The 24516-nt window shown below is 41.5% G+C and overlaps 1 protein-coding gene and 1 pseudogene across 1 annotated transcript in view; one reads left to right on the top strand and one right to left on the bottom strand.

The window, feature by feature from the left end:
• The window catches only part of KLHL6 (kelch like family member 6), a 47451-nt gene extending 30547 nt beyond the window's left edge, over nt 1-16904 (top strand). Inside the window, exons 3-7 of the mRNA XM_039850562.1 lie at nt 1728-2189; nt 6306-6555; nt 10772-10974; nt 12492-12705; nt 13955-16904. Coding sequence (XP_039706496.1) covers nt 1728-2189; nt 6306-6555; nt 10772-10974; nt 12492-12705; nt 13955-14256 — 1431 coding nt within the window. The 3' untranslated portion in view covers nt 14257-16904. The remainder of the gene's footprint in view (nt 1-1727; nt 2190-6305; nt 6556-10771; nt 10975-12491; nt 12706-13954) is intronic.
• Nucleotides 16905-18501: 1597 nt separating this feature from the next.
• Nucleotides 18502-18617, bottom strand: LOC120593107 (uncharacterized; annotated as a pseudogene).
• Between the last annotated feature and the right edge of the window lie 5899 nt (nt 18618-24516).

The raw sequence follows: 24516 nt of genomic DNA, 5'->3' as shown, positions 1-24516 counted from the left end.
AGGCCCACCTATCTACACTCTCACCAGGCCCTGTCCTCAAACCGGTCCTCTCTGCCAGGCCCTGCCTACTCAGCTTTTTTTCCCCCCCATTCTTCTACTAACTGATCAACCCAAGAACATCGAGAACTTGACCCTATTAAGGGGGAGACAGGAGGGCCAGGAGGGGAGACAGGAAGTTGGATTCATTTAAAGCTAAGCTTCAGAGAACAACGAATAAGAAATGAACTGATATATTTGAGACACTTCACCTGTAAAATGAGTATTAAATAATGTAATGGACATGACAGTGTTTTGTAAACTGTAAAGTGCTGTATATACCTAAGGGGCTCATATGATTATGAGGATGATGATAATTTAAAAATAAGACATGAAAGCCAATCAAATTTAAAAATTAATTTTTTGTTTACCCAAGTATTACTTATGTTAGAAGATTTAAAAAATATATAAATAGAATAAGAAAAAATTCTCACAGTCTTATTAGAGAGTGTGGTCCCTGGTATTATTTATACAGTATATTCCCTGTCCATTGCTGGGGCCTGTTTCTGTGGGAAGATTGCTGTTCCCTTAACAACAAGTTTTGCTGCAAGATTTACTCTGGTCAGTTAAGTATTGGTGGGAATGGCATGTGCCACCGCTGAGCGAAAGTTTTAAGAGCCTTTGTGTGGTTCTGACATCTTTTTCTCCATTTGTCACAAGACTGGCGTATCTAAGTTAAGGGCTTTTCTATCATCCTGGGTGAGGGAATGAAGAGCCCTGTGAAGGACATGGAATGTGAGTGAGAAATAACATTTATTGTTGTAAGCACCTGACATTTGGGGGTTATTACTGCAGAATAATTAGTTCTAAGATAGCTAATATGCAGAGAGATGACAACCGTTAATATTTTAGTGTATATCCTTCAGCCTTTTATCTATGCCTATCTTCTATATATCTTTTCCTTATAAAAATTGGATTGTAATGTACACATGATTTTGTGAAGTACTTTGTCATGTCATCTGCAAATATTTCCCTATCTGTCTCTAAAAGATAAGATTCTTCCTTAAACATAACCATAACTTCATTGCACTTAAAGTTTCGTATCACCAAATATTAGTCATTGTACAATGTTAAATTGTACAATTTTAATGTTATTTTGTTGAAATCAGGGATTCCAGTAAGGTCCCTAACTTTGCAAAAGGCTGATGTATCTCTTAAATCTCTTTTCATCCTTAGGCTCTCCCTCCCTCCCTCGCTTTCTCTCTCCCCTTGTGATGTATTTGATGGAGAAACCGAACTGGTTGTTCTGTAGAGTTTCCCACAGTCTGGATTTTGCTGATCATATTCCCATGGTGTCATTTGACATGTTCCTCTTTTCCACTATATGTAGTTATATGTGGATTTTTGTCTGCATGGGAGGTCAGCACCCAACCACCGTGTTGTTCAAGGATCAATTGTATTTCCTGTAAGTTGCTGATTAAAGCTAGAAGCTTGATCAGATTTCATGAACAGATTTTTAAACTTGATGCATTATTACAATTTACATGTCATTTAATATTCTTCTACAACATGTTTTCTTAATGACTAAAGAACTGTCGAAAATACAAATGTATTTTTATTTATTTAACTAGTCCCTTATTGTCAGTCAGTTAGGTTGTTTCTAATTTTTTCTACTACATACAACTCACTGATAAAACTCTCTCTGGACTAGTCATTTTCTGGCCTAATTTGCTGCTCTTCTGTTCTCTTAGTTCCTGCGGATGGTGGACGCCTGCGCCAGCTTCCTCACAGAAGCCTTGAACCCAGAAAACTGTGTTGGAATACTGAGGCTGGCAGACACGCACTCCTTGGACAGTCTAAAGAAGCAGGTTCAGAGTTACATCATCCAAAACTTTGTGCAGATTCTAAATGCTGAGGAGTTCCTTGAACTTCCTGTGGACACTCTGTATCACATCTTGAAGAGTGATGACCTTTATGTGACTGAGGAGGCTCAAGTGTTTGAGACTGTGATGAGCTGGGTCCGGCACAAACAGTCGGAACGACTCTGCCTGCTCCCCTATGTTCTGGAGAATGTGCGCTTGCCCCTTCTGGACCCATGGTACTTTGTGGAGACAGTGGCTGATCCCCTCCATCAGGCAGTGCCTCCTGCCCAGAGGCCCTCTCCCCCGCTGCTCTCAGCAGGAAGCCAGGACACGTCACCTTTTCTGCAACAGGTGAGTTACACAAAATGAGAAATGAAAACTGCAGTGGTGCTGCTGGTTAGTGACCCCTAGAGATAGGGAGGCCTGCCTAAAATCCTCAGAGTATATCAAGAAGAAGATGCTACACTGTTTACAGTTTGAGTCAGGCAGTCCCAGAAGCCTTGGGTTTCTTATCTGTAAAATGGGGATGATACTGCATCATAGACAGCTACTGAGAGGAGTAGGTAAGATGGAGAAATCACCCAGCACCGTGCCTGGCACAGCCTTCCTCTTCCCAGTTGTGTAAGGGTGGGATGTTGGTGGGGGTGATGAACACATGGACAAAATGTACCCTGTCTAGTCACTATCCCACGGGGGGCTGCTTTCCTAGTCTGCCCATTCTGGGGAACTCTGAGTCTCTTGGGTTCCCTACTTTAGTTCAGACTCATTATCCCTGAAAACTCCTCAAAACTCACCTTCCTGCTCCCAGTGTGGCCTCCTTCTAATTCATTCACCAGATGAATGATCTAAAACCTAAGCCTAATTATTTCTCTCTTGAGACTACCCTCTTCATGGGCTCCCCACCACCTTCAGGATAAAGCGCACACTTCCTACCTGAGCTCCAGAGCCTGGCCTCACGTACTTCACATCCTGCCTGCTTATCTAGCACCATCTCCAGTGCCTCTCTTCTGCTACAGTCCTAATGCACTGCTTGTAATTTCCTAAAGTGGACTTGCTTTTTCAGCCTCCAGGCTAATACAGGGATTGTTCAGATGCCTTTTTCTACTTCTTCATCTAGTTAACTTCTTGATCCTGCTTCAAAAATCAGGTCAAGCATCACCTTCTCCAGAGGCCTCTCTTATTCCCATAGAATCGGGTGCATTGCTCTATCATAGCACCAACTGCTGCATGTTAACCACTAAATTCCTCATTTGAAAATATCTCTAGACTGGGAGCTTGTTGTTATGGTTGGAAATACATCTTATTGAACTATTCGTCTCCAGACCTTAGGAGAGTCCCTGGCACATAGTCAGTGATAGGCAAATGTTTGTTGAATGAATAAAGGAGGACCAAGATGGTGAATACACATATGATTTGGATCTACCTGGTTCTCCTTAACAATTCCTGAAGAAATGTTTTATTCAGAACTATATAAAGATAAGGATAAGCTTAGTGGGGAGGAATAAAACAATTAAGTAGTAATGATATACGGGCAGTTTATTAAGTTTGTATATATGAACACTCACATATATATACTGGTATACAGTAGCTCTGAGATTGGCAAGAAGCCTCCTTTATTAGGCCATTGGTAGAAATCTTAGCCAAAAGTGGCTTAGGAATTGTCTGAGGCCCCTTGGGAGCCTCCTCCTTTTTCTATGTGTCCTTTCTAGTTATGCGTCGTCCTCAGATCTGTTGTCACTCATTCACAGTGCAAACGCATCCGTAAATGTTTGGTAGAAGTTACTGGCGATGTTATCAGAACCAGGAGTTTTCTTTGTGAGAAGGTTTTCAACTACAAATTGCATTTTTTTAATAAATAAAGAGCTGTTCAGGTTATCCAGTTCTTCTAGTTTGAGCTTTGGTAGTTTGTATCTTTCAAAGAATTTTTCTGTTTCATAGACGTTATTAAATTTATTGGTATATAGTTGCTCACAGTATTCCTTTATTCTTTTAATATCCACAGAATCTGTAGCGATGTCAAATCTCTCATTCCAGATATTGGTTATTGTGTCTCCTCTTTTTCTTTCCTAATTGATCTGGTTAGAGGTTTATCAATTTTATTGATTTTCTCAAAGAACCAGTTTCTGGTTTCATTTGATTTTCCCTGTTGTTTTTATGTTTTCTATTTTATTTTTATTCTATTTCTATTCTATTTTATTTCTATTTTATTTCTACTCTGATCTTGATTATTTCCTTTCTTTTGCTTACTTTAGGTTCAATTTTCTCTTCTTGTTTCTGATTTCTTAAGGTGGAAGAGAAGGTAATTGATGTGAAACCATTTTTCCTCCTGATACTGTCATTAGTGTTTTAAAGTTCCCTCTAAATACTACTTTAATCGCATCCCATATGTTTTAATATGCTATGCTTTCATCTTTTTTTTTTTTTCAAATAAATCCTGAACACAAACTATATGCCAGATTTGGTACCAGGCACTTTAAAACATTCTCTGCCTTACTAAACATATGGTCCATCAGAGAAGACAAGACATTAAGCAAATGAACGATTATGAGTGGACTGATGGGGAGAGTCCAGGCAGCTTCCTGGGTCCTATCCCATGCTGGTATTTGAGTTACTGACAGGTGGCTCAGCAGTGGGAATCAAAGCCCTCACACACTTGAAGATGAGTGTCAGTCCCTGCTCTCAGTTCAGCGTTTGAAATACAGGGTCTTAATCAACTATACTTTCAATATTCTGGCTATTTTTGTTTCAGCTTCTCATTTCCTAAGTCCCTGAAATGCAGATGATAAAGGCATTCTGATATCAAATGTCTCTACTAAGTCTTCTGCAAAATTGCTGCTATAAAATATCTGCTCTGTTTTTTGTATTTGCAATGGGTTGGGGTAGGGAGTAGAATGATATCCTCTGGATTTGGGAGGAGAGAGAATTCTGATGTGTGGCAGGAATTTGGGCTTACAATCAGGCAGATCTGGGCTTTAATCTTGACTGCACAATTGACCTCCAGGGTGACCTTGGCCAAGCTACTTAGCTACTTTAAAGTTCAGTCTTGATCTGTAACATGGGGATAATAATACCTACCAACTACTGGAATTGTTTTGAGAATTAAATAAGATAATGAATGACATATTCTCAGCACAGTGCCTGGCACATGGTAAGTGCTCCATAAATGAACTCTGTTCTTATTCTCGCTCAGGCCCTTTATGGTGTTATGTCTCCCAAAATCAAGCATTCTCTTTCATGGAGGCTAAAATCTCTCTTTTCACCATGTCCTAGGATTCCGCTGCCCTGTTGCCCCAAATCCTGTTCAAGGCACTTACTTATTCCTATTTCACAGTCTGGGTACTGAACCAACCAACCCCTGTGATCTCTGAATTGAGGTCTCACTGCCAGTTGATTCCTTGAAACTCTCTGTTTGCTCGTTTCTTGAATGATCTTGGATTTATTCCTAATGACAGCAGTGTACGCCTAGAGGCTACTCTTTGAACACACTTCTCCCCTTAACCTTCCTTTCTCAAACTTTAATCCTTTTTATCCTATCATTACCACTTCTTCTTAACCTTGTCTTTCCTCTAAGCTCATGAAAGTGGCGACAGTGGGGCATTTTAGAACCCTAAAAGCAAATGTCAATCTACATTTGATTTAGGAATGGAAGCTAGTATTTTCATTGGGAGAGGTTTTTGAGACAGAGAAAGTTGCCCCTTCATTTCATTGCCTCCGAAATTTCCAGCGACCACCTTGTTCTATACCAAAGACCTGATGGCATAGAAGTGATTACAGGCATTTACAGAGATTATGTCACTTCTCCAAGGTCACATGACTACAGGTGGTGGAACTAGGACCAAACTCTGATGTATTTGACTCCAAAACTCTGCTCTTTCAGCTGTGGCTTTCTTTGCTTGTTTGAGGCTCTGAAGGGTCGTATGCTTGATGTTAGGATCCAGTCCCCCGATCTCCCTGGCCACACCCTGCTCCTTTTTATTTTTTTCCCCCTAAGTCTCTGGATACTCTATTGTGCCAACTGTCAGGACCTCTCTTTCAGAAGTCTGATAGTGAGCAGTCTGGGATACCATCAAGAAATTAAAATAAGCAGGGAGTGGAAGGTGGCCAGGAATGAAATTCCAGGATTCAAGGCTTTAGATCAGGTGGGAAGGGAGAAATGATGGTAAACAGACCTGGACTTGTTAAAATGGCAGCAAAAGCAACAACAGGTAACCTTTGTTGGGGTTACAATAACCTCAATATACCAGGCCCTGGGCCAGGCACACTATGCATACAATCTCATTGAATCTTCACAGCAAACCTGTGGAGTAGTTACCACTAAAATATCCGTTATACAGGTGATGAAACTGAGGCTCAAGGAGGTGAAGTCACCCTGACATAAAGTGGCAGAGTTGGGAATTGGGCCCTGTTTTGCTGGCTCTATAGCCTGCGGTCTGAACTGCTATGTCATCCTGCCTTCCTGTACTCCCATTGATTTTCCAGATCATTTCAGAGCGTACCAAACCCAGGATGCATGAGTTCCAGTCTGAGGTGTTCATGATCATTGGTGGCTGCACGAAGGATGAACGGTTTGTGGCGGAGGTAACCTGCCTGGACCCCCTGAGGCGCAGCCGCCTGGAGGTGGCCAAGCTTCCAATGACAGAGCATGAGCTGGAGAGTGAGAATAAGAAGTGGGTGGAATTTGCATGCGTGACATTAAAAAATGAGGTCTACATCTCAGGTAAGCAGGAGCCACGTGATGCCAAAGCAAGCCTCCGGTGGCACTTTGTATTTTCCTGGGTGAGTTCTAGGCAGCCATCCTAGAACTACTGTGAGTGGCAGTGATCTAGCTCTGACTGGGTCTGAATATAGAAACAAGATCAGGCGGTCTTGGAGAGCACATTATTACTTAATGAACACTAACCTGTGAGCGGCATTGTACTAGAATCAGAGGGAGCAGGCAGACAGGTTCAGTCCTTCATGGAAAAAGAAGAAGAAAAGTGATACTAGAGTTTATTTGGTGTCTGTTATGGGCACAGCACACTAACTAGGAATACAGCAATGAATAAAAACGTCTCCCAAACCTGACTCCTCCCTTCAGATTTATTAGGTCAAACTTTTAGACACTCCAACAACACCCAGTACTTTTTCCTGTCTTGCTTCTAAGTAGTTGTCTTTTTTATAGTTTCTTTATGCCTGTCTCCCATTAGTCCTTAAATTCTGTGAGACTCAACACTATATTCCCAGCATTTCATTTATTATGTGTGCCTAGCCACATAGTAAATGTTCAATAAATATTTATTAAATGACACATTCTCTACCATCTTGACAGCATAGTCAATGAATTTACACTTTGGTAGCATTTAATCATTTGCTCCTCACACCAACTCTATAAGGTAAATGATTTTAATCTCTAGACTATGAATCATGAAAGCAGACTCAGAAAGGTTATAGAATGTAGCTAAGGTCACATACTGGTAAATGTCAAGCAGAATTTCATCCCAGGCTCTTTGAGCCCCATGCTCTCTCCATCACATCAAAAGCCACCCCGCTCTTCTTGGGGCGGCCCCAAGGGAGAAGATGAATCTCCTTTACCCTCTCTTGGAGGCTTCCTTTAATTTTCACTTGTTTGACAAAAAGCTGCTTCCCAGAGCTGGCTTCCTCAAAAATCAAGGGCAAATCAGTTCATTTTTATTAATATATTAATGCCATAGATTAGATTATAGCATTCTTTTATCTTGTAGAAATATTTTTAATTGGCATAGAACATGCAAACAATACAGAGAGTACAAAGTAAAATATGGCAGTTCATCTGTGCCATTACAATCCTATATGTTTAGATATTTTTACAAAATAGTTTTATATTGTCTTAGAGTAAGTAATGGCATCTGCTGTAACAAACTCCGGATCTTGGTGAATTACCACAATAGTACTGGGAATAGGGGAAGTGAATCTACTCCATTCAGTCATTCAGTGGCCTAGGCTCCTTCCATCTTCTCTGTTTACCACACGTGGCTTCAAGGTCAATGCATTTTGAGAAGAGAGGGAAATTGTATGAGTTCAAAAGACACACCTGCTCACAACAGCCTCAGCCTGGACACGAGGCATCAGTTCTACTGACATTCTATTTGCGAGAACTAGCCACATGCCCTCCCTGTGCATCTCACCCCATGCAGGTGGGCTGGGAAATGTAGTTTAGCTGTGAGTTCAGGAGGAAAAGACAGGGTTGGTAACCATAGTCAGTCTTTGCCACATCCACTACACATGTTATTCTACAAGTTACCCTACCCCTCTCTTAAATTTGTTGTTTCCTTTTTAAAGATGATATAAACAATACATGTTATACACAATTAAATGAACAAGAACTTGTGCTTTCATTCACAATATATTTTAGACATCATTACATGTTGATATGATGGATCTATTGTATGTATTAAGTGATATAATACATGTAAAGCACAGCACAATCCCAAGCACGTGGTGAGAATTCAACAGTGTTAGCCATCATTAGGGTCATTGTCATTATTCTTATTCTTTTTATCAGCTGCAGGGCAGTGTACCGAATGGATGAACCATGACATTTTTCAGCGTTTATTTTCCTACTGAAAAAAAAAAATACTGCAATAGGCATTCTTATGCACATATGTTGATGAACTTGTGCTGCTATTTGGAGAGATTCCTGGAAGTGATCAAAAGACGTGTAAATTTAGAATTCTTGTAGATATTGCTAAATTGTCCTCCAGAAAGATTGTATCAATTTACAATTCAACCAATGATGAAAAACAGTGGCCATTTCCTACATCCTTGCTATCAATTACATTTTCTTAAATTTTTATATTTTTATTTTTTATTTATACTTGACATACAATATTATATTAATTTCAGGTGTACGACACAGTTCAATTACATTTTTAATAGTCTAGAATGTTTACATTTATACTCTTGAATCAATATTGAGCATATTTTCATATATTTAATAGTTTAATGTATTTATTTTTTAAAAAATTATCTGTCCACATCCTTTGCTTTTCTATTGGCTGCTTGTCTTTTCCTTATTAAGTTTTTGGAGCTCTTATTATATATCCTTTGCTATTTGTATTGCAAATACTTTCTCTCAGACTGTGGTTGTCTTTTAACTTTGATTTTTATTTTATATAGTAACTTTCCTATATGATTCTGGGTTTCGAGTCTTGCTTAGAAAGTCCCTCCCCATCCCAAGATCATCAACATTTTCTTGGTAGCTTTTATAGCATTTACAATTTGAATTTCATTTTAAGGGCAATGTGAAATAGGGATCTATCTTAATTTTTCTCTAAATAACTAGCCAATTGTTCTAATACCATTTAATGATTTCTATATCTTTTAATCTGTTTCTATACTCTTAATTTTTATTCCTCAGTTTGTCTAGTCTGATGATAGTGCCCCATTGTTTTTATTATAGATTTGCAATATATTTTGATATTTGCTAGGAAAACCCCCATATTCCTTCTTCTTTTCTAAATGTCTTACAAGTTTTTCCAAATTTACTCTTCAAAATGAAATTTAGAATGATCTTTTCAAGTTCCCTGAAAAGTCCTGAAGGCACTGAATATATAGATTTATCTGGGGAAGTTTGATATCTTTGCAATAACTTGTCTTCTCATCTATGCACACAAAATGCCTGCCTAGTCAATCAGGTCTTTTATGTCCTGAAGAAAACTTCATAGAGTTTTTATTTTCTAACAAGATAAAATTTGTATACATTTATTCAAAGTTTACGCTTATTTAATAATTTTTGACACTACCTAAATGAGACGAATATCACAGTGTTTTAAATAAAGAGAGAGACCTCTATAGGATACACACCCCCCAAATGGTTAAACTATATGAACAAAAAATTCATAGAAAAGGAGGAAGCTCAGTCTCCCTAACAGCCAGAGAAAACCAAACTGTGACATCATTTTTCTTCATCAGACTATAACATGAAACAGAACAAAACAATCCCAAAACCCTCCTCATATTCACTGCGGGGAGGGGAAAGGTCAACCAGGACAGCTTTAGAGGGCTTTTTGGCAGGACCTATAAAAATTCAAGGTATGTACACCCTTTAACTGGAAGTCCCACTTTTGGGCTCCATCCTAGAGAATCACTTTACCTATGTATGGAACATTGTCAGTGATGTTCATTACCGCACTAGGGCCCATTGATATAAGCCTGAAAAGTACATCTTCTTCTTTGAGTAGCTGGTGGTTCACTGTGCTGATGGAAAAATAGAAACACAAAACCATTAAAATATTTGATTACAGCCACCAAAAAAATCAATTCTCTTTTGTTTTGGTCTCCCTTCCTGATTATGTATTTTGTTTATTAAAACAGTTGTCTTGAAAAAATAAATTTACCAGCTCACTCTCATATTATCTGTTGTGAGCATCTCATTCTTTTATAATAAAAATTGTTTAAAACTAGGACAGACCTCATTTACAGTTTTATATAGATCAGAGATATTAACTAAAGGAATTTTGTAAGATTTGCTGGCTTTGCAGTTTTTAAAAAAATAAATAAGCAAACATAGAACTTAAGCTGTTTTCTAATTTGCCTAATGGTCAAGACCCTACAATTCCCTCCTGCAACAGTCTAACCTTACCTGTCCTGCCTTACTTCCTGCCTCTCAGCTGCATAAACACTGAGACCAGACTCCTGCTGGTTCCCACCCACCCAGAGTTCCCTGAACTCTGACGCACAGAGGTGGCACATGACATGGCCGAGAACATGATTCACCCTAGCCTTACACTGTCTCTAATGTTGCCCTGTGTTGGCTCTGTCTCTCCATCTAGAGTGCACACATCTTCAGGATTTCTTTCCTCTTAAGAGAGGGGCTGGCATGGGGATTTAGCACTTTTGAACCTGTGGGAAATTATGGGAGAAGCTGTATTTCTGTCATATCACAAGGTTTTTTAAATGCTGTGTATCTCTTATAGGTGGCAAAGAAACACAGCACGATGTTTGGAAATATAATTCTTCAATCAACAAGTGGATTCAAATTGAGTATTTGAACATAGGCCGCTGGAGGCATAAGATGGTGGTGTTAGGTGGCAAGGTCTATGTGATCGGAGGTTTCGATGGCTTGCAGAGGATCAACAACGTGGAGACCTACGACCCCTTCCACAACTGCTGGTCAGAGGTATAGATTATTTCTACAAGTAGCTCTGTTCGTATTATTACTTCAAAGCTTTAAAAAGAGGTATATGCCAATATAGGTATATGGCTTTCTGATCGCTCTGCTCCCCCTGAGAACGTAGTCGGGGGCTCTGAGCTTCCATCCTCATAGAAGCCATTGCTGATCAGGTCACAGAAACAAATTCTTTCCAGGTGGGGAAGCTCCATGGACATCCATCCTTTCCTGGCCAGAACCCCAATTGCGGAGGGGAGGCTTGGTCCTAACTTTGGTGCATGTCTTGGCCCAGAGTCTATGCTTCTCAGACGCCATCTGCCCTTGTCTTCTCCACAAGGGATGCACAGAGATTTCTTGAATACACTGTTTATTGAATGCAGAGTCATTTGGTAGTGTTTAGCAGTCAGCCCCTGTTTATTTGCCTATTAATGAACCATTTACATGCATGCATGCGAGACTTTCGCAATGCAAATTCAGGTATATATCATACTCAGGCAAAGGTAAAGCACTGCTAATTAATGGGCAAAAGTTATGGAAGATGAATAAGCTCTGGAGATCTGTACTACACTGTACCTATAGACAAAAATACTATATTTTACACTTAAAATTTTATTAAGAGGGCAGACCTCATGTTAAGTGTTCTTGTCACAATAATTTTTTAAAAAGGTAAAGTGATCTCACTTTCTATATTTCCAGGTTATTCCCAATTTTAAATTTTCTTTCTCCTTATCAGATCATGTGTCAGAGCATGTTCTAGCTTTGGAGAGTATAAAACATAGTCAATGTAGGCACAAGCAAAGGTAGCCAGGTCATCATGGCATCCAGCCAAGACCTGTCAACCCTAAAACTGCCATATAGGGAGCCCTTACTATTTATGGGCTGTGTGCCTAAGTGTTTCTCAATTCAACAAATCCCATCACAGAGTTGCTCTGTGACCCAAGAGGATCATGTCGATGGGCAAGAGGCTCTTCTTTAGAGCCCTGGGGTTCACAGGGTGGAAGCACAAGTCTGGCTTAATCCCAATATCTGCATGTAGCCCTAGAGTGGGAGAGTCTGCTTACCTGTGGCTATCCAAAACCCTTATACAAGCTTTTCTTCCCTGTGTAAGCACCAAGGACAATGCCTGGCACATAACAGGCACTAAGTAAATACTATTTGAGTGAACGATATAAATATGCACATTGGAGAAAGCCTTTTTCTCCAGCACTGGCTGGTTTCATCTGTATAAACACTTATTCCCGTCAACACCCCTCCTCATCCAAGAGCTGAATTTTGAGAGAAACGGGCTGGAAACCTCCAACACTCGGCCTGCTCTAGCCTGCTCAGAGCCCGGAAGGAGGGTGAGAGATGTGTGCCTTGATCTTCTCTTGTGTCTCAAGGGGAGGTCAAGGCTACAGGTCTTGTGACTTTAGGCAAAGGATGCCCAGGCTTGTGTCCCCTGGCTCCTGGCCTGCGTCCTGTGATCCACTGTGGCAATCTGGGCAGCATGACTAACGGCTTCTCTTGGGGGCCCTGTGCCTCTGCAGGCTGCACCCCTCCTTGTCCATGTCAGTTCCTTCGCAGCCACCAGCCATAAGAAGAAGCTCTTTGTGATTGGGGGAGGGCCCAATGGGAAACTGGCCACGGACAAGACTCAATGTTATGACCCTTCAACCAATAAGTGGAATTTAAAGTCATCCATGCCAGTGGAGGCTAAATGCATCAATGCAGTGAGTTTCCGGGACCGCATCTATGTCGTCGGTAAGTGAGCAAATGGCTTCTTATTTATCGGAGGTTCTTCACTCACACAGCCATGCAGGTAGATCAGACAGGGCCTTCCTGGGAACTCACAACTTCCTGAAAGAGAAGGTGGGATTGGTCCAGGCCTTGGTAGGATTTCTCTTGCAGTCCTGGAGGCAGAAACAGTCGACATTTAGGAGACATACAAAGGGGAGGAGCTAGAAGTCGCTGCAGGAAAAATACAGACATTGGAATTGCACAGTACAATAAGTGCTCAACATATGGTAGTTATCATTATTTCTTATTTTGTGTTCATGGGAATTTTATTTTTCCTAATTGCTTGGGGTGCTCTGAAAATTTGCAGTTCGCCAGAAGGAAAGCCTGGCCAGCCAGACCACAGTTAGCATGTAATTGTTAAGGTTGATGGATCTCAATTCTGACTACTCATTAGAATCATTGGGAGCTTTTTACAAAAATATGGGTAGCTGGGCCTTGCTTCGGACCAATGAAATCAGAATGAGAAAGAAGATGCTGACCAACAGTGCAAATGTTTTTAATGTGCAGGTGATTTTATTGTGCAGCCAGGACTGAGAACTACTGATTAAGGAGATTCCAAATATAAATAACTTCAGCAAATAAAGGCTAATCAGAGAAGCAAAACATGAGAACGGGTTTTTTTTTTTTAAAAGCCCTTCTCTCTCTTGCTTCAGGTTTCATTTGTGTTTATGGTCAGGCTCATGACTCTGCTTAAAGGTCTAATCTTGAGATGAGTGACTTGGGCTGGTGTCCCAGGTCCTAGTCAGTCTACAGAGAGGCTACCACTCCTAGTTACTGGATGGCTTCTATGTACCAGGCCTTCTGCCAGTTGCTTCATGCACCTGGTCCTTTTGACGTCTTATAACCCCATGGTCTATGTGCTGGTGATTAGAGAGCAAAAGGTGGCAGAGCTGGGATTGTGAGCTGAGTCTACCTGACTGCACCAGGTATTTTTTCCCAGAGAGCAGCCTTAGGGTGCATTTTAGCAGCCAGACGCAGCCAGATGTCCTTTGGAACCTGATTAACATCTGGCTGTGGAATTTAAAGGGCCTTGTGAAGTGTCTCCAGCACTTCCTGTTCCTCTGAGACACCCTGGCTTTCTGGAGAACCATAAATCTACTTTCTCTTGGCAAGATGGTAAACTTGACCTAACCAGAAGAAGGGTTTTAGTGGTTAAAGGGGAAGAAAACAAGAAAAATAGTGAGACGCCCACCCTGTTTTTCTTCCCCTTCAGGCGGGGCCATGAGAGCCCTGTACGCCTACAGCCCTCTGGAGGACAGCTGGTGCCTGGTGACTCAGCTCAGCCACGAGAGGGCCAGCTGCGGCATTGCGCCCTGCAACAACCGGCTCTACATCACTGGGGGGCGGGATGAGAAGAACGAGGTCATCGCCACCGTGCTGTGCTGGGACCCTGAGGCCCAGAAATTGACGGAGGAGTGCGTCCTGCCCCGGGGGGTGTCGCACCACGGCAGTGTCACCATCAGGAAGTCGTACACCCACATCCGGAGGATCGTGCCTGGAGCAGTGTCAGTCTGACTGCGGAAAGGCGGAGCCACGCGGGCAGCTGGGAGACCGTCCTCACCAATCCTGTCCTTCCCACTTCAGACAGCAGGCTGGGCTTGGGTTTTAGGCCATACATCAGGGAATCCCTTGGAAGTCAGAGCTTTAGGACACTTGAGAGCAGCCAGGCATGTTTGCATGACCTACCTCAGGAGAGAAGAGTAATATGAAACATTCAGGACACACTTACCCCACGCCAGGTTCTATGCCAGGCACTTTTGTATACTCAAGACATTTAAGCATAATGACCTGGTGACTGGATATAATCACTTCATGTTTTACAGGTGAGTTTCAGAGAGGGTAAATGATTTGCCCCAGGTCACTCAGATTGCAACTAGCAAAGCCAGGAGTCTAAACCCAGGTCTTTTAATTTCAAAGGCTGTGCCCTTTCTGCCATACTGTCTATCTCAGAGCAGGAGACAAAAACAAAGACAACCCAAAAAACTTTGTTGTTGTTGTTGTTGTTGTTGTTCTGAAAAGTTTGCTAAAGGATTCACTCAGCTAGGTAGGGAAGTAAAGGGGTTTCTTTTGTCGTTTTTTTCCCCCTTATATTTAAACCATACGGAACCCTTGGTCTTAGAGCCTTGGGCTCCTTGTCAAGAGTGTCTCAGGTTGTTTCATCTGAAAGATCTGGGGAGATGGATCTGAGAAGGCCTGTTTGCTTTGAAAGAGATAAAAGACTTGTGTTCTATTCTTCCACATCAAAAGCCCCTGTTTTTTATGATCACAGGAGGCCTGTTTTGGAATAGAACTGTCATTACTAGACAGAATTGTACCTTCAGCACAGTCCAGTGTCCTGTCCTCTTAATGTCTAGCCGTTGCACTGCCATGGAGAAAAGAGGTTCCCAGAGACCCAGAGAACTGTTTTAAAAAGACGTGAACATCCTAACATTGCTCTTCAGACAATGATTTGGGTCCATGTCCCTGAGACACCACCCTCCTGGAGCCTTAGATTCTAGTTCCTTGTAAGCCCTGCTGTTTGGTTTTTGGATCAGCTTGGCACAATTTTGACTCAAAGAACAGAGTCTGTCCTTCACTCTAAGAGCTAGAGCTTTCAAATGAGCTCACTGGAAATTCATTCTAATCCCCAAGTTGGGGAAACAGATGAAGGGATCCTGTTTCATGTGCCGTATTTAAAAGCAACAACAATGGTGACAACATAGTAACTGCATTACCCAATGCGCTTATTTTCACCATCTGATTTCAAATCTCTACGTGGAATTTTATTCCACATCAGATGTGGCATATTGTAGTCGTACTTCTCAGCAGTTTGGGACGTTAAAGGTAGTAGAGTTGATAGTGCATTTCATTTTCATAGAAAAGTTATGGTTAGCAGAAGCTAATGTTCAAAGCAGGTAAGATAGACTTAGAAAATTACAAGTGAGATTTCTGTTTATGCTTAGATCATTGAGGATAAATTAAATGCATTTTGGTATATGAAAAGCTCTGTCTCTTAGGGTCAGGTATAACAGTTTAGCTCCTTACTACGAAAAGTAAGATGGAAAAATGCAAACATTTGTGGAAATTTAGAACATGTGTATCACTTAGTCATGAGCACTAATAATCTTAAAATGCTCTCAATGGAAACAATTTAATGTAGTTCAATTCAGCAAACATACAAAGAAATTTTTATGTTCGTCAAGCCTTGGGGACACCAATAAATAAGACAAATCCTCACCCTGGAGACACTTGATAAACAGGTAAATAGACCACTAGTCGATATTATAATTTTTGTTTTGTCAAGTTAGCAAAAAATGAGATGTATGTAAATAATGAGGCTGCATCCAATTCTCTATGATCCTTCCACGTGATCCTCCTGGGAAGCCGTGCGTGTAGGCCAATGATGTAGCCACTGATTACATATTTGTTTTACTTTGAGATCGCCTTCAGAAACTAGTTATGAGCTAGAGGAGAAATCATATTCCAAAGATGGTTTCGGAGCAGAACTTCCAAAGAGAATATTCAATGACAGCATCACTGGCATACACAAAAGACCTCCCCTCAGAAAGACAGCACTCCTTGTCACGGCCGTCCTTTGATGAGACCAGTCAGCAAATTCTGAGCCCATCAGTGGGTTGACCTTATGCTAGGAAATTGAAGATTTAGGTTCTCTGTGTTAAATTTGGTTCTAAATGTGGGACCTAAGTTTCAGGACTAGTTAAGAATACCCGAATAAAGACAAAGAAGTAATTTTATATGATGCTCGTATTAACCAGATGTGCAGGTGACTCGTGGTAAAATCTCAGAGGCCTGAACCTCAAGAAACAGGGATCCTCGATAATGGTATGGGTTAGCAGACATGTACCTATTAAGACGATCCAAAGTTCTGCACTCGAAGCTGTCAGTCTGTAGCTTTTAGAGAAAGCAAAAATTTCAAGTCATGTTGGGGAAACAAACAAAAACAAATAAAAATTATTTGCAGCAAGTTAACTGTCTTAACTCATGCCACCAGCAGGGGGATGAGGCAGACAGATGCCAGGTGAGCCAAAACAAAGGGCCCTAAAGCTCAGGCAGGGAGGGTGGGATGCCCTGGCACAGCAGACTGGATCTTGGCACAGGTCCTGTGAGTGGACAGAGCACCCCTGGTTGGGAGGAAGATGATGACATAGAAGGAGGAGGAGGAGGAGGAGGTCAGATTTAAGGAAGATGATAAAGCTAGAAAATTATATCTGGGGCCCTAGAGTTTGTGAATATGACTTCATTCTCAAGAAGAGTAGGAGGAGAATAAGGAGCAGGGGTTCTAGGCAAGTGGTTCCAATAAGGAACCTACTTCTTAGAAGTGAGGCACAAGTTAGAGCACTAACAGTCAGACTCAAGTGCTGTGGGGCCTCTGAGCTGCTTGGCTGGGTCTCCTACCTGACTGGACCTTGAGAGAATGAGGCCCAGAGGCTTGGATGGAGTAGAAACTGTGGGAGAGGTTAAAAGACCTCACTTGACAAGGCTGGTCTGAAATAGGCAGGGAGCTAAGCTTACCCAGACACCAACAGATAAATGTTCTTTTCTTAGCTCTCATCACATTCTGCTGTCAATGACTACATCACACACACACACACACACTGCCCTTGAACCCAGAAACAAACTATGCTTTCAGGGAAATGAAAATACCTTTTGGTTATAGCTGTAAAAAAGTATAGCTTTGCTATTTATAAAAATCTTTGAGGTACTATTATTATTTGCTTATCCTACTTGATTTTGAAAAAGAAAAAGTACTCAATAGAATTTTCAAAGTGGGTAAACATCATTGGAATTTCTTATGTAAAGTTCTAACTTGGGTTTGCGAAATCATTTTTTCCTTTAATATCTTATCTGGATGTTGTAATAGATCTCATAATATGAAGAGTCAACCTTTATGGAAATCCACAGATATTTTGAATATGGCTACTATAAAACCAGTTTTGACAGGTTATATTTTCATATTTATAGGTAAAAATAGTCAACACTTAGTTAACCAAATCCTTCACGTATTTTGGTAACACGAGTTTGAATTTTTTTAAGTGATCAAACTAAAGATACTGTTTTTGGTAACTATGCAAATAAAGTTTTATTTATTCAAAAATATGTGTGGAATTATAAGAATACGTTGTATACAATCACTAGGTGTTTTTTGGTTGGTTTGTTTGTTTTGGTTGATGTGAGTAAAGGTATCTGAATAGAAATTGATTTAGGAGGTAGAAATTTAAAACGTTTCAGTTAGTTCAAGAGGGTTTAGATAAATTCATAGGATAAGATTAATCATATTTGGTTTATAGAATGGCAAAAGGTAAACAGCTTTTCTCTCCCTAATACCTCTCCCTAACTTCCTCTCTGAGCAAGCTTTTACCAACCCACTTGCAAACTGTGTGACTCTCATCTTGCCTGTTCTTATTCTTATTACAGGAGGCCCCCTTCTAGGTTTCTGATTTCTGATCTGACCTCTCAGCCCTGTATTAACCCACCAATGTCATCATGTTGTCTCTGAAGTCTTATCTGACCTGTGCTGCTCACATCAGGGCCTGTGGAACTTGGCATATGAGACGGAGTGCTGTGGTTCTCAGACGCTGGAAAACTTGTCATCAATTTAGTTTGTTTTGGAGTACAACGCAAAGGTCCTATGCAATTCAAAAGGAAAACCTGAGGCTTAAAGAAATGTGGGATCACATGAATTGCTTTAGGCCATTCCCACCTGCCCTCCTTAAAAATAGAGTTTTTTTTTTGTTTTTAAATTTTAATTTATGCCTACAGCACCTACAGCACCGGGTCTTCCTAGGTGGTCTCCCATCCAAGTACTAACCAAGCCTGACCCTGCTTAGCTTCCAAGATCAGACATCGGGCTTGTGCAGGGTGGCATGGCCATAGACCAGGGGTCATTGCTCCACTGGGGAGTGAGCCCAGGACCTTCTGCTTGTAAAGCAGATGTGCTAACCACTACACTATGGAACCACATTCTAGAAATAGAGATTTTTTGCTTCTCTGCTTTAGGAATTCTAGGTGGAAAACCCTGGGGAGAACTGCCCTGGGGTCTTACCATTGGGAAGTGTTCTGGAGTTAATCCTGGGCCACAGATCTGACAGCCAGTGCACCAGCTGTGAATCAAGACGGGGTTTTGACCTAACTTCACTGCTGAGCCCTCCAATTTCCCTCATGGCTGTAAAAGATAATCTGATGCCTGGGCAGGTTGGCCAGGGCCTGGCAACTGCCCAGCTTTCTTTGGCTTCTCTCCCTTCTCCTGGTGTTTTTTTTTTTTTTTTTTTTGCTGTCTGCTTCTCCTGGACCAGCCCCCTGTTTGTAGGAAATGCAGACTTTATATCGGATCTCAGTTCCCCCCAACTCCCATGGGCCCATGCCTCATTTTCTGTTCGAGTATGCTGCCATAAGTAAAGACCCTTGGTGCTGAGACTAATTTGGGTCAGGTCCCACCCACCCCAAGCTGCCCAGCATCAACCTGCCTGCTTACGAATCACTCTGGTTTTCACTTCCATGTTTGTTTCTAATGCTTAAGAATTTTCCTTTTCTTCTTGAGTGCTCAGATGTCTCCATTGTTATTGATCCCTGCATGTTAGACTACCTTGACACCCATTCCCCATCTCTGATGCTCTGCCTGGGTCCTTAACCTGCTACTTCCCCGGGGATCCTCAGACATAGAAACCTCATTATTATGCTACTCATCTTGACCTCTAGCTACCCCAGCACCATAGCATCTCTGGAGTCCTCTAATTTCTGAGGTTTGGAGAAAGAGCAAAAGAGGATCGGGGACTTTCTGGCTCTAAATTCTTAGGAAGGTTTGTGTGTAAGAAAGCTTTCCTACTCCCTGTGTAAAATTAACCCCATTCCTCCAACTTTAGCAGTAGAGGGAGAAACTCCCAGTGGGGGATCTCATAGTCCCAACTTTTGTCCCTTTAAGGAAAGTGTCCTGTACATGACTTTTCACTTAATTTCCCAAAGGACATCACAGACCAGGCCAGAACAGTTAAGTAAGACTTTACTGGTGACTTAGAGATGATGTAGAGAAATAGACACAGAAAGGCGCGACGTTCTGGATAGCAAGGATGGCAAGATTTTGCTCTCCCTGAGAAGCAGTGTTTGTCCTCAGGAGGGTGTGTGTGTGTGTGTGTATGTGTATGTGTGTGCGTGTGCGCACGCACGTGCGTGTATATGTGTACATGCTGTCAAAGATAAACAAAGCTGGACATTAAAGTGGTAAAAATATTTTATTTCGTTACTACTGACAGTAGGGAAAAGACAAGCCCCATTCTGATTTGTGCAGAGCTAACTGGGTGCTTTAAAGGGAGAATGGGGGAGTAGGGAGGGGAATGAGCAGGGGTCAAGAAGAGTCCAGGAAGTGAAAAATTATAAAAAGTTGGTCCTAAATGTGATTAGGTCAGCTATGGTCTGCTGGCTGTCAGTCATGAAGTTACAATTCTGTCCTTTCACAGAAACTGGGAAATGGAGGCCCCGTCCTTCCCAATGATTACATTTCAAAGGAATGGCTTTCATGTCTTTGACAAAGACTCTCCTAGACTGTACGGGGTATCTATCTATCTATCTATCTATCTATCTATCTATCTATCTATCTATCTATCTATCATCTATCTATCCATCTATATCATCTATCTATCTAATCTCAAAAGGACCAAGGAGGGATTTACAGTTCTAAGACCATCTTAGTAAATGCTCTAAGGAAGGGATTTAGGGGCCCGTTGTCATGTCTTGGCCAGAAGAAAAGGTAAATCTCTTGATGGCCTTGAGCTTTTCCAGATAGGAACTCACAAAGGGGGCTGGGTCGTCCTTGAGCTGCCACCCCTGGCCACCAGCAGCCATGCTAGGGCTGGTCAAGTCTCTTAGTGCAGGGATCTGGATGGAGCTTGTGCAAAGAATTTCTGCATTTCCCAGTGCCCCAGGTATGAGACAGATATTCTTAAAGAAACAGGTGTGCTCACCACTTGTACTACTGCTGGAGATATTTTAAAAGAGAATGACAATTTTCTACAACCCAACACAAGCCTACTATGAAACTAGGAGTGTCAACACTCCTTCTTCTAGAATATTCTAAAGACGACTAAAGAGAAAAATAATGCTAAACCTTCCAACCTATAGAGGCCAGAGCAATGCTCTCAAACATTTTGGACTATGTTTTACAGTTTCGAAATGAACTATTTTTAATATTTTCTATTCTATTTTATTTTTTCTTAAAATGCTGTTCACGACCCACTAAATTAATTTTATCACCCACCAATGTGTCACAAGTCACAACCCACATCTGAAGAACAAGGCAAGAGGGCGCAGACCTGGTCAGGGACAAGGGAAGAGGAGGTCGGCAAATGCCTGGTTTAACAGTTATGGCGGAAACCAAGGGAAGAATCTGATGGCATGAAGAAACCTGTGAGTCTAATCTTAGATAAACTAAATTTTTGTGGGTGAAATTCTATACTTTCATAATAAAAATATAGTAATAGGAGCAGATGGTCCTATTGAGTAATTTCCCAGAAACATGGGACAGAACAAAAATAGCCTAGGTAGAAATGCTGGGTTTTTAATTATCGAAGTACTTCCTGGTAGAATGTTGCATTCCCAGAAACGGTCACTGTAGAAACTCTGAGGAAAATAAAAGATACATTTGACTTTGTTCTGCCTGAGTCAGTAACAGACATTAATGAAGAAAATAATGGGATCTTTGTGAAACAATGCGGTAAATACTTAATGAGCACCTCCTATGTGCCAGGCATGATTCTAGGTCCTAGGGCTTCCCATCCACATCCTGCTCTCATGCACTAACATTCCAGTAGAGAGAGACAGGTGACAGACAAACATGTACATTATGTAATGTCGAGTAGTGTTAAATGTTAGAAAAGCAGTAAAGCGGGGTAAAAGGTAGAAGCCATGTTGCTTTAAATGGGGTGAGCAGAGATGCCCTTTCTGATAAAGAGACAGTTAATCAGAAACTTGAGTGAGGGGAAACTGTGAGGCCATTGGAGACCTGGGGGAAGCCTGTTTCTGGGAGAGGTAACAGCTAAGGCAAAGGCCCTGAGGTGGGTGGCTCAGTGTATTCAAGGGAACAGTAAAAAGGCTTTGGTGGCTGAAGTGAATTCAGAGTGATGGTAGGAGTCTCAAGGCCACTGCAAACACTTTGAGCGTAATCAGAGGAAGATGATAGGGCATAAGACAAGTTCAGAAATGCTAAAGATTCATTAACATTACATGCCCAAGCGTGTGGCTTACAGATTCAAGTCTGCTACATTGATGATGGCAACGAGTAGCTAGAAAACCCCAGGTTATTGAGAAGCCAACAAACATTGAGCTGTTTCTCCAAATCCCTGGTCTTTCTGATCTTGCCCTGTGTGCTCGCATCATGGTGGGCCAGGGGTGGCTCTCCCAACTGCCTAATCACGGGATTCTGGGGGGCTTTGGGGAAGCCTCTCAAATAACCAAGATCTATCCATCGTGCCCTGTGTAAACGGAGCCAGCAGCACTCAGACGCAAGGGCGTTCTCGTGGTAATGAGACCATCAATGGCGGTGTTGGTGGGGTGGTGTGAAGGGAATGAAAGCCAGAACTTTTAAACTCGGTGACCTCCAGGAAGCCTAGGTGATTTTTGAAAAAATGTGGGCTGCGATTCAGTACATTAAAAAAAAACAAACTAATAAAAATCCTTAATGGTTAAGTGCAAAACAACAAACCATTTAAAAAATCTATATAAAATGTATGGCAGTTCAGATGCAAACTAAAAATTAGCTTGCTAAAAGTGTTATTTCCAGATGTTTTTAGAGAATCCATCTTCTCGGGAGGAAGGTTGGCATTCCCAGTAGGAACCGAGGCTGGAGACGTGGTGGGTTAGACCAGGCCGCAGTGTTGTCCTTCCACTTCCCTAACTCCTAAGGAAGTAATAATAGTCTGCACCTCACAGAGGTGTGGTGAGGACTGAACAAGATCACCCATGTGGAAGGCTCAGCTCCCTGGCTGACAGACTGTAAATGCTCCATATAGTCAGCTGCTAAAATTATCCTTCCTGGACTGAGAGCCCACAGGGCTGGGGGCCATTTTCTTGCTGGTCTCTGTATCTACAGCACCTGTGCCTACAGAGCCTGGCACACTGTGAACAAGAACATTGTGACATCATCACCCACAACGAATAATGTTTGCGGGGTGGTGCTGAGAAGCTGCTACCCCAGGAATTACCACCACCATTATCGATTACCTCCTGGACACTTCACACATATCAAATGTTGAATGATAAAAACCATAGATATCTTTCGTGCACTGTTTTACTGTTCAATATTTTTATTTTTTTAAAATTGGCCACACTGGAGTCATATTTCTACTTACCAACTGGCTGGACCAAAATAGGGAATGTTCTCTTTAGAAAGGGACTGTGCTCTTTTGTTTGCCAGACTCCAATGACCTGCTTGGCCCCGAGGGCCTTTGACTTTGCAGCCTCTGACATATACCATCTCGTTTAATCCTTGCACAAATTCTGAAGTTAGCTGATACTTTATGGACGAGAAAACGGAGGAACAGAGATTTGAGTAACTTCTCAGTGTCAGAGCTGAACACAGGTCTGTGGGTCTTCCAAGCTGATGATGCTTCTTCTCTGCTCACTGCTGCTTGCGAGGAGGTGGGTATATTGAATGCAGTGATGACACAGGACCCATGTAACTCTACGATTCCGAGTCAAGGATTTTAGATCATGTGAATCACAATTCCAGAGACACCCTGAAAATCCTAGAAATATGCATTACTAACTCACTATGTGATCTGTGCAAGGCCAGAGACCTTTGCCAAAAAAAAAAAAAAAAAAAAAAAAAAAAAAAAGAAAGAAAGAAAAAAAGAAAAAAGGAAAAGAAAAAGCAAGGGGTTGGAGGTGAGCTCTGAGATGACTTCCAGCCCTAACGACCTCTCATGCAGGAGGTAGAACTGCACTTTTAAATGTATCCACGTGGGGGCAAAAGATAATGAAGAGTTTCTCAGTTATGCCCTGGTGAGTTCATGAACTCTGGGTGAACCATGAACTCTGGAGGGTTTATTTTCCTCAAAGGATAGAAGGTCTGGTCTGAACTGCCAGTCCTGTTGTTTGGTTACCAGGCTACTCTCTCAGAGTGAGCACTTAGGGCAACTGTGGCTTGTTCTACCCCTCCGGGTAGAATCTAAGACACTATTGATTGTAAGAAGCAACATTTCTTTAAGTGACTCTAACAAAGAAAATATGGTACAATGCCTTAATGATAGAATTTCACACTGTTGAATCAATCATGTCAGCTTTTTTTTTTTTGCCTTGGAGTTTCTTTTCTCCTTCTTCAGAGATTTGGCCCTTTACCCCACCTGCCACTTGCATTCCTTTAGCACTTATTTAGTAATGAAGCGTAATATAGCATCATTTACTTAGCTGTCTTCCAGCACTTGTTGCTTTGAAAGAAAATATAGGATTGTGGTCATTCCTCCTCTAACAAATATTGGTTCCACTCATATAAAATTTACTTCCCAATTCTCTATTTCCTTGCTTTTCGGTACATGATAGCTTTTAGTTTCAGTGCCAAATCATGGCATTATTATCATTTCTTAGAATAGCCTTATTGGGATATAAATGGCATACAATAAATAGCACAAATTTTAAAATGTACTATTTGATGTTTTGACCTATGTATACATCCGTGAAACCATCATCGCAAACAAGATGATAAAACCATTCACCCTCAAAGTTTCTCCTGCCCCTTGGGAACCCCTCCCTCCCATCCATCCCCATCACCCTGTACAGGCAACCAATGAT

Source organism: Pteropus medius, unplaced genomic scaffold (genome assembly GCF_902729225.1).
Source record: "Pteropus medius unplaced genomic scaffold, Ma_sr-lr_union100, whole genome shotgun sequence".
NCBI lineage: Eukaryota > Metazoa > Chordata > Mammalia > Chiroptera > Pteropodidae > Pteropus > Pteropus medius.
Note: the sequence above shows the minus strand (reverse complement) of the source record. Positions and strands in the feature narration are given on the sequence as shown.